At 33.1% G+C, this 15001-nt stretch overlaps 1 protein-coding gene across 2 annotated transcripts in view; it reads left to right on the top strand.

Moving 5' to 3' along the window:
* The window catches only part of MS3_00005799 (uncharacterized protein), a 128844-nt gene that overhangs the window by 25426 nt on the left and 88417 nt on the right, over positions 1 to 15001 (top strand). For both annotated transcript variants that reach the window (XM_051213882.1, XM_051213883.1), the window contains exons 5-6: positions 11497 to 11615; positions 14090 to 14330. In XM_051213882.1, the coding sequence (XP_051069897.1) occupies positions 11497 to 11615; positions 14090 to 14330 (360 nt within the window). The remainder of the gene's footprint in view (positions 1 to 11496; positions 11616 to 14089; positions 14331 to 15001) is intronic.

The raw sequence follows: 15001 nt of genomic DNA, 5'->3' as shown, positions 1-15001 counted from the left end.
GATCTAGCTTCCATTGATTCACGAATTCAACTATAAAATTATTAAACTTTCCACAAATTCCCTTTCTGATAACAACAGATTATGAGAAGGGTTTTAATGGATATTCTAGTGATTTCAATCGTTGGGATCATGAGTCAATTGAAGCTATACCACCATGGGAAACCTGAAAGTACTGGACGGCATTTCATCTTATTGTGGGACTCTTAAGCAGTGCACATCCACGATCCCGCCTCCCGCGAGATTCGTACCCAGGACGTATCAGTCTCGAGCGTGTGCGCTTAACCACTGAACCACTAGACCGGTATCTTTTCTGATATGAATTAGCATTTGTTCACTAGTGACTGACTTCAAGAGCTATTTCTTAGAGTTCTAGTGAGGAACAGTGACCGTTGGAGTCGAACCAGGTTTGTTGTGAGATAGTAACTCACCAAAGACAATGCTGAATGTTCCGTTTATTCATAGATTAGTTAAAATAATCTATTCACTTCATTGCCTCAACATGTTTAATAATATTTATATCCCTTCTAAATTCTAACTATTAATCATTTATTATAATGAACAAATAAATATAAATAGAATTGACTCAGGAAAAACCTCTTTTGATTTTAACAATATTAAATCACTGTATGACCTTGAAATTAGTCTGATATCATTGTACCATTTCCTTACTCAAGAATAATAATCATAATCTATCTATTTATTCTAATGAAAATCTAACATAGAAATTAAACACCCAAAAAAAGTTATTACAGAAAAATTAAAAAAAAAACAACAACAACCAAGGAACCAATTAAAATTTGAGTAGACTTGAATTAACCAATTAGAAAAAAGGGGGAAAAATGGTTAAAATTAGTTTAGAAACAGCATAAAAATACAGTAGTACATTTACATTTATATATTTGATATATTTAAAAAGGCATTTATTTAAGCAACATATATATTGAATAATATGGATATATCTATTATACCAAGTATGAAATGATCTATTCGCTAATACAAATACTAAATTATATCATTTACTCATAATAATAATAATAATAATAATAAAAAGAAGAACAAGAACAAGAGAAAGAAAAGAAAAAAGGGAGAAGAAAGAAGAAGAAAAAAGAAAAAAGGAGAAAAAAGAAGAACAAAAAAGAAAAAAAGGAACAATAAATCAATTATCTAATAAATTGAAATAAGAATCAATTAATATCAAATTGCAAATGTTATGTAAGATATTATAGATGAATCTTATTTGATGGCTACAGGATTTCAATATTTAATTGAAGTAGATGTAGATCATGAATTATTAACTACTACTACTACTACTACTACTATATTACCGTCTTCAGTGAAATTCATTAATAATCATAATAATGATATTGATCATCGTCATGGATTAGGTGTAATTTATGCCATAAATCGTCAATCATTTTCATGTTATTTATTTTTTTTTGGTACAAAAATGAAAAAACAAATTACACCATCACCAAGACAAAGTTTAAAAATATCTCATCATGAAAAAATTAATACAAATGTAAAAGGTACTTATTGTTTTGAATGGTTTCATTGATGTTACTATGTAAATAGTTTGTATAGGTGAATGATATGATTATTAATTATTCAAATGTTCAATTCATGAATTGATTTAAGTTAGATTATCATTGAAAACTTCGATATACTGGAGCGGTGTTTCGTTCCAGTATGGAACTCCTTCAGTCAATCAGTCAGTCAGTCAGCTACAACGTAGGACCAGACATATATACGCATCGGTTCAAGTTGACATACCTCATTAACACAACATGATGAACACCGAATTCATACAAGTAGTTAATTCAATGGCGGTAATATATAGAAGAAAGACTCCATATAAGGACATAATACAGGAAGAAATAATTAGTTAGTAGAAAGGAAGATATGAAGCGATTTTAATCTCTTAGTTTAAGGGAAGACAGAGAGTGTATACACCTATGGGACTCTTTAACCCTGAGTATACATGAAGCTCGTACGCGAAGTAAAAGAACTGTTAAACTGTAGTTTTAAGCTTAAGATTTGAATTTTTTATTATTTGAGTGTCATATTTGACTGAGATGATTTTACTAAACCCAAAGAATAATAATTATTTCATGTCAACATAAAGATTGGCTGAGTTATTGACTGAGGTAAATTAGTCAGATATTGTCATTGATCAATGGAATTTGTAGAAATTTCAACAGATTCAGCTTGACTAATATAGTTTGTAAGATTTTCGATATAATTGTCTCTGGACAATCAAATATATCTTGTGGAGAATAAACACATTAGAAAATCAGCCAGATTAAAAGCCTAAGACTGGAAGTATCTTTATTCAGATAACCATTAAAATCTTTACAAGAATATGTTAAATTTATAGTATGATTATTCACCTAAAGAGTTTATAGCATTATCAACGTATCCAACTGCCTGTTTATTAAGGAATATATAATGAAATAGTCTATACATTGTTGTTTGACTTCTGTTGAACTCTTGAGATTAGAGGCTACAAAATATATGTAATTATGGAGTGGTAGACAAGAGACATATAAAATATCGGAATGGGTTTTGTGGAGATTTTTAGAAATTTTACAGGTTGAAATCATGAGTCAATTGAAGCTAGACCATCATGGAAAACCTGGAAGCACTGGACGTCCACAGTAGGACGAAACGATCGTCCAGTGTTTCCAGGTTTTCCATGATGTTCTAGCTTCAATTGACTCATGATTTCAACCTGTGACATATAAAATAGTCGATTACCAAGTTTATTGGTCAAAACTCACTTATTCGATAGAATCATGTGTTATGTCAAATAAATACCTAGTATTGTAGTGAATAAAGGACTCAGGTGGATGTAATCATTCTTTTTTGTTTGATGCAAGATATGAAAGCTATACATCAAGTACATTATTTTCACATCTTTCTTCAGTCATTTATCCTTTACATGTTTTGATGATTCTTTCAATTCCATTGTTATTAATAGTTACTCTCTGTTTACATTCCTGTTCTCTTCAATTCAATCTTTCATTACCTGGCGTTCCACTCCCGAATGGTATTACATACCATTTATATATGTCAGCATAAGTAGAATACATCACAATATAATAAATACTAAGATTTATAATGGTTTTTAAATGTAGAACTAGGGTTGTTACAAACTGAGTTTGTTAAAGCTAAAGAAAAAAAGAGACTAATACAACAATTAACCGGCTAGTTGATTTAATCCACAGAAACAACTATTTATCACTTTAGTAATGCTAATAAAAAGGGAGTCATTAGATAAAGACCCCTGTGTATCCATGGTTTTATTATCATATAACATAGTTTCAAAAGTTAAACAAAAGTGGCAAAAAAATTTTTGTTCACTTATCTTTTTAAAGACTAGTCATTCATTATTAGTGAGTATCCTATGGTGGTAATGTGTTCACTAAACCATACATATATATGCATGCTTTTTAAACTTTAATTACATATTTCGCTGGTTGAAATCATGAATCAATTGAAACTAGACCACCATGGAAAACCTGGAAGCACTGGATAACCGTTTCGTCCTGGTAAGGGACTCCTCAGCAGTGCGCATCCACGATCCCGCCCCCCTGAGAGGTCCGAACTCAGGACCTATCAGTCTCGCGCCAGACGCTTAACCAACTAGACCACTGAGCCAGCATCCAACGGTGTTAGTGTTGCGCCACCGTACACCATTGTCTTCAGTGAGCTGATATCTCACAACAGACCTGGTTGAACTTCACTGCTAACGACTTCTCACTAGAACACATGATTTCAACCAGTGAAATTTTTAAAATCTCCACAAAATCCATTCTGATTTAATTACATATGTTTGCAATTCATTCTTATGAGAATTTACAAAACATATAGGAATATCGTTTATTCATCACTATATAGCAAAGTTACAAATGATGTTCGTCAAACTGAAAGAAAACTATTAGTGTATGGTTTGTTATTAAAAAAAGAATTTATTCCATACTTTATCAAACATCTTCATGAATAATGAATAAATCAATAAATAATCCCCTTAGATCAAATATTATGGTAACGGAAACAATGGAAATTGTGTTTTACTGTCAAAACATTTGTAAAACTATTTAAAGTATAATCTTTTGCCAGTAAAGTATTATATTAATTACAAACTAAGCAAATGATGGATTTCTTTATTCCCCCCTCCCCTACTGATTTTATCGATACTATTCATAATATAAACTCTGGATTAAATGATTCAAACCTATGGTGTTCTTTGTATCCAAGCTAGTTTATTCCAAATAATTATTACGTCATTATGAATGTCAATTTTGAACTGGTTAATATTCATTAACATAGTATATCTATAAACTTTAGAAAATTGAATCTTGTTTCACTGTTTAAAATATGGTAGTCTATCTACCAACGATTGAAAGTTTGATCAGCTCAAATGGGTTGGTGTCTGACGAAATCTCAGCACGGATTCACAACGCTCATTTGGCTTTTGCCAACTTATGTCATCTGTGGCGAAAAGCGAGATATCAATCTATCAATTAAGGGACGAGTATACTACGCGGCAGTTCGTTCCGTTCTACTTTACGGCTGCGAAACGTGGTCATCAAGAGTAGAAGATATTCGTAAGTTACTAGTACTTGATCACAGATGTCTCAGAAATATTCCCAGCATCTGCTGGGATCACCGGGTAAGTAATAGTGAGGTTAGGTGTAGGGCAACATTGAATGATGTTAAAACAGTTGATGGGGGTGTAAATTCCATCGAATAAGATGGTTGGGACACGTGTTGCGTACGCTTGAACACCGTTTACCACGACGCGCAATGCAGACTAGTGTTGGGGATAGTTGGAAGAAAGTTAGTCTCGGCCAAATCAAAACGTGACATCAGTCCATAATATCACTAACTTCTGGTGTGAGCCATGTTGGTAGATGCAGACTACTTGGTTGGGGTCTGTGTGACTATCGTAATCAATGGTTAGAGACTCTTGGTGACATGGCTCAGAATCGGTCACAATGGTGTTGGTGTATACACAATCTGTCTTCCCTTAAACTAAGAGATTAAAATTGCTTCATATCTTTCTTTCTTCCTGTACTGTATCCTTATATGCAATCTTTCTTTTATATATTACCACCATTGACTTAACTACTTCTATGAATTTGGTGTTCATCTTGCTGTACCAATGCGGTATTGCAACTTGGACCGATACATATATGTGCCTGGTCCTACACTGTAGCTGACTAACTGACTGACTACCCACGATACCCGGTTTCCTAGGTGTAAAAGTTCTTAATGAATAACATTTTAAAGCTGCTTAAGTAAAAACTAAAGTGGTATTACAGAATGTCCTTATAAATTTACATTTTATTCTTAAGTGTCAATTAATACAATGTTTTAGGAAATTGTTGAATATTAATGTTCATAAACTTGGTACTTATAACTAGTCTATAAATTCACGATATACATAGTCAGTTTTTGTGTCTGAAAAATGTGTTTAACAGTTATCTCTGGGCAATATTGACGATATTGAATAATGGATAGCGGTTTCCTCTTAGTATGAAATTCTTTTACAGTATGTACTTACTGACAACTCTGTGGAGGATTGAACGCAAGATATTCAGCGATTATGATCAACTCCTAATCTTCAGACAAGAGATTAGGAATTTAATAACCCATATATATAGTCATAAGATTTTAGTGAAGTTGAATAAATACTAACAATGGAGCCTAAGATCCATTTATCGTCTTATTTGGGATGGATAAATTCCCTTTGCACAATATATTATTTGTTTAAATCCAGCCGTTTAGTAAATAACACGTTGGGTTTTGAAAATGAAGGGTATTAAATTCAAGTCTCACTAGGAACATTAACACATTCGGTTGACGTGACTTAAATAGGACGAAACGCATGCCACTATCCAACTTTATTAAATAATTAAATTCTAACGATAAATTTTTTTGTGCTGTAATATTAGTTTTGGCACTCAGTTGGTTAAATGCTCATCAGCAAAGTTGAGCATTTTTACTCATTTTAGAAGAATAAAAAAACTATCAAGCTATAGGGATTTTTGGTATCGGTTTGATAAAATATTGAAATTCGGCTAGCTAACCATTCATAGTCATATATTTATTCATCAAAATGAATCTCATCAAAGTTATTTACTTATTTACGCTTGTTACCCCTCGTGAGGGAGCTGAGGCCTCCCACCAGCACTCGCAATCCAACCCTGCCATCACATCAAAGTGACTGACTTTAAATATAAAATATTATTATCTCATTATTTTTTATTCAGTGATCTATATTTCTGTAAAAGATTGTGTATTGTGATGAGTTCCTATGCCATATCATTCCACGACACAGAACTATGTACTTTTAGTATTCACTATAAAAATGTTATGCTGTTAAACATTCACCAACAGAAAACTGGAGAGTATACTTTAGAGATGTGTCAATCAGTTTCGAGAACGTGACTTATAGGATTCTTCAAGAAATTCAGTTATCATATAGAATGATCAGTAAAAATAACTTTCCAAGCTACTTAAAATACTTAAAATGATAGGGAAATATTATTTTTCCACTGTCACAAAATAAAATAGATGGCTTCCATAAATACTGACTCTAAACCCTTAATCCTGAAACAAACATTCACCTATGGGGCACTGCTTATGATGAATGAACTAATCAAATAGCGCCTCTTATTATTTTTAAGCGACATTCATTTATCCATATGGATACAGAGAACTTTTAAATTATATCTGATGTTATTCCGTGATTAAAACCACAATCATAAATCATTAACACGTTCTAATCCTAACTAGAAACTGTTAGGATATTCGGAAAAATATACCAATAATTATCATGTTAAGTCTAATGGTGGCCTTGGACTTTAAATGTACACTCCCTATTGGTCAGTATTTATTTCACTTGTTAAATATTGTACAATTGTTGTTTTCCATTTTATGGTACGATGTGGTCTGTTTGGTTGGTATATAAACAGAGTATGTCTGAAATATGGTGATTCATATCTCAGAGGCTGAGACTTGTGTTCTGGACTCAACTGGCTGGGCTAGACAGCGAAGCAGGGCCGACCGGGACTCTAGGTCGTTCGTGCGTGTTTTACGTGTCGTTGGTCCGATCGATGAATACGCTGAGCATCTAATCTGCAATATAGAAGCTCTTAAAAATCCTATTTACATTCTTTGAAATGTTCGAGAAGACAAGCAGTCTATATCCATTTGGAAAAGCTTAATTGTCATGTTTCTTTTCGCATGTAGAGCAACCTATAGAAAACACTAATGAATTTATCTACTGTATGAAACCTATTTACATTTTGCAGTATTATCATTTTCCTTTTATGTAAATTTTCAATTTACAAAGACTGTTTTATGATTGAGTAGAAACTAGCTGAGAATTCTTTGAAGATCTTTTAAACTCATCCTTACTGTATACTATCACTGGTAAAAAAATCGTATCAAAGTGTTCATTTCATACAACTTTAGTCTTTTATATCAAAGTACTAATAACTTCGATGCATATTGATAAGGAATAGATTAAGCAAGAATAGTTTGCATTGAACTCTTCAAACAATGAAAGGTTTTACTTGCCAAGAATCTGTAGAATGGCGTCGAGTCGCAGTTGAGTATGATCACCACTACAGAAAGACTACGTGCCAGTTAACCGATAAGATCCTCCGTAAGCCAAATATCAGAAAGCAGTTGATGGCTGTAGTCGAGATGTATTCGTTGGCGATCTCGTAGTATCGAAAGAATACCGAGTCGTGCCAAAGGAATACAAGTGTGATTACTGAGCGTAACCGAATCTGTGCAAGAACACAATGAACGGAAGAAAGTATGTCTTTAGTACAGTTAAACAAACAAGTACAGTAAAACAATCACTGGTACAATTGGTTATAATAATAATTGTTTCCATTACACCGATTGCATTCTCTTGATTAAAGTAGGTCACTACAAATCTTTACCTCTTCTTTAGATATTTTAATATTGTTTTGTAAATTCTTCGATTACATATGAATGAAGCTCATTAGACTTTATAAAACAAATGCAATTAACAGTTCATTAAACATTATAGTTCATAGACAATGTAGTGTTAAGTATTTTGTAAAGTAACTGTCTTAAAAGTATAAATATAGTGAACATGACTATTTCTCTTATAAAAAAACTAACATAAAAATGCTTTTTATTACCAGAATATAATGGGTAGCGACATTCATTATCAATAGCTCCATTAACAATGATAACTTGTATGCCATAAAAACTGTTTAGATCATTGATATTTGTGACTCATCCTTTACATAGGACTCCTTTACTATTTTGTTGAAGCATGGATTAGTAAAGTCTATGGTTGCTATTTTGGTGGAGTTTTGTTCTCTGAGCTGGATAGTTTGGTCGTGAAGCTTTCATCGTTCTTCTCCACCATCTCTCTGGTTGGTAATTACAATTGATTGATCACTGGGTGGCGACCAATGTCATGCGTGTCTAGTCCTTATTATTAGTGCAGATCGAATGCTATCGGCCATGTTGCAATGTGGCCACCAGCCTAGGTGACTCGGCACTACGTGCACTAATGTGAGATTAGGTGGTGGTTGGTAATCAAATATGTTAGTTGAACACCAAATATGTCTAATAATATAATAGGATATAATGATAATATGATCTGAAAAGGTACAGTTTAATATTTATTATTACAATAGAATTTTGACATTAGACTTTAAATATATATGACAAAGGTAGTGTTTGTTTATATCAATGAGTTACTACTCTTAATAACAATTAAAAATCAATAAATTTACAGGGAGTTGTAAACATCGTGAAAATGAAATTATGATTGAATACTTCGGTGAGACTATAATTTCATGGACGACCTTTGAGCGACTCTAGACTGACTTTTAAATTGTCCACCAGGACCAAATGAGGGTTATAAACCAGTGTGAAGAATTAGAATTATGATTTATAGTTGATGGTTAAGCTTAAGAATTACATTTAGGGTTTTCATCACGAACTGACATCAGCTATAATGCTAAAACTCTATTTATCCGAATGAATGAGTGAATTTCATGCCAAAATCCGAGACGTTATCTTATACCTGATTGATTCGTCCATAAATTATAGTCTTACCAATACTACCATCTGAAAGTTTCAGATTAATTCTAACCAATAAATCACATCTCTGTGGATTTGAGTAACCCTAAGAAAGAAATAACTTTCGTGAATGATAAACTATGGGTTTACTGGTAACTGACTTCAAAAATTGTTTTCCAAGACATAATAAAAAGCTAATGACTGGATTGAGTTAATTCACATCAACAGTGAAACATCGCTAATGTTATCAAAATTTGGTAAAATAATACTAAAAATAATGTCAGAAATGTAGATCGTGGAACTTTGACAGTATAGGGCTTGGTTTAAATCTCTAATGTTCTAAGCTTAATCTATGTCTACTCTCAAACTCAGAAAAAATAGATATCTATTGCTTTCTTGATTGACAGTGAACTCCCAATCAGCATTACTGTGTCATTTAAACTAATCTTAGTGCTGTAATTGACTTATTTAAAACGTAAAAACTATAATTAGAAATCTAATCAACGAATGTCACAAAGTTTTCTCAACATTAAATTCACTTAGTATTGTTTACTTGAGTCATTCTATTGATGTTTAGGGCTGCAATTGATCAGTCTGTTATTGGCATATGTTCATACTGTGCGTATTACCTCGGTATTGTCTTAATTCGCAAGCATTATAAGCAAAGAAGAATAGTGTTTAGCAGTGGATGAGACGCACGTCTTGGATTCCACTACCGGGCACTATCCATCTTTGCATTTTCTCAACATTGTTTCTACTATTAAGTAAGTTAATACAAACAAATATGGTTAACAATGATGGTAGTTTGAGGAAAGAGATAATGAAGTTAAGAGAAGTTAGGAGAAACATATCTTAATTAATACATCATATTAAATTCAAACTCTCACCAAACATTCGTTTATTTCGATCAGTAACTCAATGAGATGTTGTTGGTTCGTTATATAATGTAAATACTTTCATATACTTATTCACAGCACATACTTACTTACTTACGTCAGTTACCCCTCGTCGAGGAGTATGGGTCAAACACTAGCGTTCTCCATCCAACCCTGTACTGTGCAATCGTTTCCAGTTCTTTTCACTTGCTATTCATCCTTTTCATATCTGCTTCTATTTCCCAACGTAATATGTTCTTTGGACTTCCTCTTTTCCGCGTCCATTCACGATTCTAAGTTAGCACTTGTCTCGTGATGCAGTTTAATGATTTTCGTAATGTATGCCTATCGATTTCTATCGTCTTTTCCTAAATTTAATGGACAACTCTGAATTAATTTATCATAATTATTCCACAATCCATTTACTTGTTTTCTACACTCGATTATCAAGCAATACATCAAATATATCGACATATATCTGATAGCTTTCCCTGATTTACATCCCATAAATTCATTTTCATTTTGCTATTATTATCAACATTACAAAATTGTATATTAGTTTTTAGATGTTCAAGTGTCATACTATAAGATATCAAACCATTGACGTAGAGACATAACCATTTGATTTATTCAGATCATAAGTTTAATTCATAATAACAACTGCTAGTCAAACAAAATATCTATTTACTAGCTACATCGTAGCGATTGTGCTTCGTTAACCAATCACCCTCGTAACCGTTATTATATAAACCTCAACCGGTGTTTGAAATCAGAAGGCAAAGAGAAGTAGTGACTACAGTTTTATTAGCAGATAGCTCAGACCACAAAGCGGAGTGGCGAATGAATGAGTCAGCGAGTCGAGTGTATAGTATTAAATGTAAGCGTACATAATCATACATTCGTAACAATACTAAAGATACAGTGCTATAGATAAGTTGTTGTTGCTGTTGTTGTTGCACGGATGACTCAGCTCAGAGAATAAAACTCCATCAAGATGACTCAGTCCGTTAAACAAATTAACAAAATGACTTAACCAAATTAAATGTGAACAAACTCAGTTGCACGTGAGTTGCTATAACTTGATTAGACCTTTTCCTTTTTCAAAGGATTGAAGCTTTAATTATATCGTCTTGATAATGCTGACATTGAATTGATTGAAATTAGGTAACATTTGTCTAATATAAACATTGAAACTAAATTGAACTTTGAATGAACTGTAACTAAGCCCAAAAACAATGCTTTTATCTGGTCAGAATAAAGTTATGGGGGTTGTTGAATGTTGTTAAAATCTATATTAGATAACTATAGAAAACCTGAAAGTACTAAACAGCTGTTTCATCCTCGTATGAAACTCTTCTGCAAGGTGAATCTATCGGTTCGTTACATCAATGGTGCAATAGCTTGAAAATCTACATTAAAAAGGTACCATGTTTAATTGTGCTCAAATTATAGAAAAAAAACAGTTTAAGCTGGTTCTAAGATAGAATATTTTTAAAATATGATTTCATTCAGTTCACTTTTTATGTTAATAAAATTTAAGGTCTGGAACCACATGGAAATACTGTTGGTAATCCTGCACGATTTACTATTGATACATTTAGTGCTGGTCGGGGTGCTGTTGAAGTGATTGTGCTGAATCCTAAAGGACAAAGAGAACCAGTAAGTTTATAGTTAATTATTTTAATCATAATAATATTCTCGATTCCATGTACTGTCATTCGATCGTCCCTCTCTGATATGTCTCATGGAGGTAAATCTTACCAAACATCAGCTGGAAATAAACCTGCTCTGAATTCCTTCCAATTATGTCGTATTTCATTATATTGTTCTGATCATTTTAAGGATACAACACACATATCATATACACCCTGAGACTTTTTATCTAATAAAAGAAATTCAATGATGTAATTAAGATGATTCATTCTGAGCCTAACCAATCTAAACACCGCATAAAGTAATAATTTATCTAATTTTTAGTAAACTTTTGTGAAGAACAACGAGCCATTAGTTGTTAAATTGTGAATTCTTCCAATAGAAAGACTAACAGTTAATCAAACTGAATAACCTATAGTGTATGCAGAAAAACATAGGTTCAATTTCCTCTATCACCTTGTTCAACACCTGGTTTGATAACATTATTATCATCTGCTTTACCAGTTGCCGAATTAATATGTTAAGCGTTCGCGCGCGAGACCGATAGGTCACGGGTTAGAATCTCATAAAGCGGGATAGTGGGTGAGCACTACCGACGAGTTCCACACTAGGATGAAACGACCGTTCAGTGCTTCTAGGTTTTCTATGATGGTCTAGTTTCAATTGACTCATGAACTCAACTATTAAATTACTGTAATATCCACAAAAACCTCTTTCTGAGAATCAATAAGTGTCTGATATCAATACTCTGTTAACATATATATGTATTCACAATTTAAATCATTTGCGAGATTATAGATTTGTACCAGAAGAAAGATAATCATTTGAATTGTTAGCACTTGTTGAATAGTGATGCAATAAAATCAGCTCATTTTGTTCCGACAGTATCTGTGGTTCCTGTACTGTTGGAGGATATATGACGAAGAAAATTTGTAGCTCAGGTGGATGATTTTGACGGAGTTTTGTTCTCTGTGATGGATGATTTGGTCGTACAACATTCATCGTTCTTCTGAACGACATCATTAGTATAAACTTTAGATAGAAGTGAAGTGTTCGAATTTCTCCACATATTGTTAGTAGCTTGTCCTGTAGACCTCGATGTTGACTGGTTCTCGATGACTTTAAATCTAGATTTTTACTGATGATGTCGTTCAGAAGAACGATGAAAGCTCCACAACCAAACCATTCAGCTCAGAGAACAAAACTCAGTCAATATCAATACATTTTTAAAAAGAACTCTAAGTCATGTCCCAGTTGGGATTAACTGTTTAAAAGTTTATCATTTCAATGCAAAAATATTTGGGTAATATTTCAAGAATAAGGCAAAACTTACGTTATCGACTGCAATTTGGAGGGCCCTAATTACTAAAAATTTATGCAACTTCTTGCTATAATGTTACATAACACACACATGTAAACTAGTAGATACGGTTATAGCATATGGTTGTAACGTACGTAATGAGTTTGTCTAAATTTGGCTGTCATAAGAATGAATCGGTCAGTACAAACAGATCATAATGGTTTTTGGATGTGTTCTTCTAAGCATGGTGTTCAATCTGGTAATTAGTTTTTTAAGCTATTTATATATCTTCGAAGTTAATTCTTAATAAGAGAATTTTTAAGTTAGATGTTGGAGGTAGTCAATGGAAAACCACAGACCTAGGTTTCCTACCATCTGGCACTATTCAGCACAATGCAACTGTAATCTTGAGGAAGTCAATGCTCTATGGTTGATTCGAAAAATGTTTACTCGGCCTCGCAATCTGAAATGTTACCATTGAGCTATTTGAACTTCCATTAGTATCCCATAGAACTGCAGTATTTATAATTGACTGATTAAAGTAAAATTCCCCAGGTGACATCAGTTCCCTCAAAATTACAGATAAACCTTGATGAAGAATGCCTAATGGCTTGAAACATCGGTACAAGGTATCCTGTTAACCACCTACAACCACCAACTTACAGTGCACGTGATTCAAAGTCACTTAGACTATTGGCTAGATTGTTTGATCGATAGAAGTCTACCAACGTTAGAAGGACATTTAAATACATAACATTAGCCACTAATCATTTTTCCTCAACCTTACCATATTCCATTTAATTCTTTATGGCCTTTCCATACTTAGTTATGAGTTTTTCAGGATAGACATTATTTAGGTGGAGTTTTGTTTTCTGAAGTGTTTAGTTTGGTTATGGAGCTTTCATTGTTCTTCTGAACAAAATCATCAGCACAAATTTCAGGTAGAAGTGAACTGTCCGAATTTCTTCACATACGACTAACAGCTTTTCCTATAGACCTCGATCTTGATGGACTATTGTTGAGGACAAAACTCCACTCATATCATTCCCCTGAGCTACGAATTTTCTCAACCATCTCGATAGCCGTTATCATGTAAATAACGTTCAAATCCAATAAATCCCTATTCGATTTCATCCTCTAGAAATTTTTTAAAATATTTTCTTTTCTTTCTGTTGTTTAGTGTGATGTACTCAGTAATAATGATAAACAACAAACTTATTCTTGTGCTTATGTTCCAACACAAGAAGGTGAATACAGGGTTATCATTAAATTTGCCACTAAAGAGATTTTAAATTCACCATTTAAAGTTATGGTAGAAGGTGCACAAGGTGATGGAAGTAAAGCAACTGCATCTGGTCCAGGAATTGAACCAACTGGGAATCAAGTTGGTCGACGTACATTCTTCAATATATTCACTGCCGGTAACTATATATCATTTTTTTCGAGTATATTATCATTTCAACAATTAGATCGTAATTTTATTGATTAACGATTTTTGGATTTATCAACCTGCAAACGTTGATCTCAAACTGTGCGTTTTTATTTTGTCTGTTTTCTTATTTATTTATAACAGCTAACCCTCAGAGCATCCATCCATAATGTAAAATTAAGTTTGCAAATGCCTTAACTGAGTGGACAGATTTAGATCATGTATTTTAGATATGTCCAATATGTGACACTTAAAACGGAGTTTTAATTGATATCATGAATGAATGAATGTTAGGCCACTATTGGAAACCTGAAAACACTGGACGGTCGTTTCGTCCTAGTAAAACTGACTTTATAATCAATCATCAGTCTTTGATAATCCCTTACACTTGAACTTTACTTACTTACTCCTGTTACTCCTAATGGAGCATAGGCCGCCGACCAGCATTCTCTAACCCACTCTGGCCTGGGCCTTCTTCTCTAGTTCCATCCAATTCTTGTTCATTTTTCTCATGTCTATTTCCATTTCCCGGCGTAATGTGTTTTTTGGTCTTCCTCTTTTCCTTTGGCCTTGAGGATTCCATGTGAGGGCTTGCTTACACTTTAACTACGAATGCAAAAAAGGCTGGAAGTATGAAAAATGTTTTATTTTTAAAGTTTGTTC

The sequence above is a fragment of the Schistosoma haematobium genome, chromosome 3 (assembly GCF_000699445.3).
Source record: "Schistosoma haematobium chromosome 3, whole genome shotgun sequence".
Lineage (NCBI taxonomy): Eukaryota > Metazoa > Platyhelminthes > Trematoda > Strigeidida > Schistosomatidae > Schistosoma > Schistosoma haematobium.
Note: the sequence above shows the minus strand (reverse complement) of the source record. Positions and strands in the feature narration are given on the sequence as shown.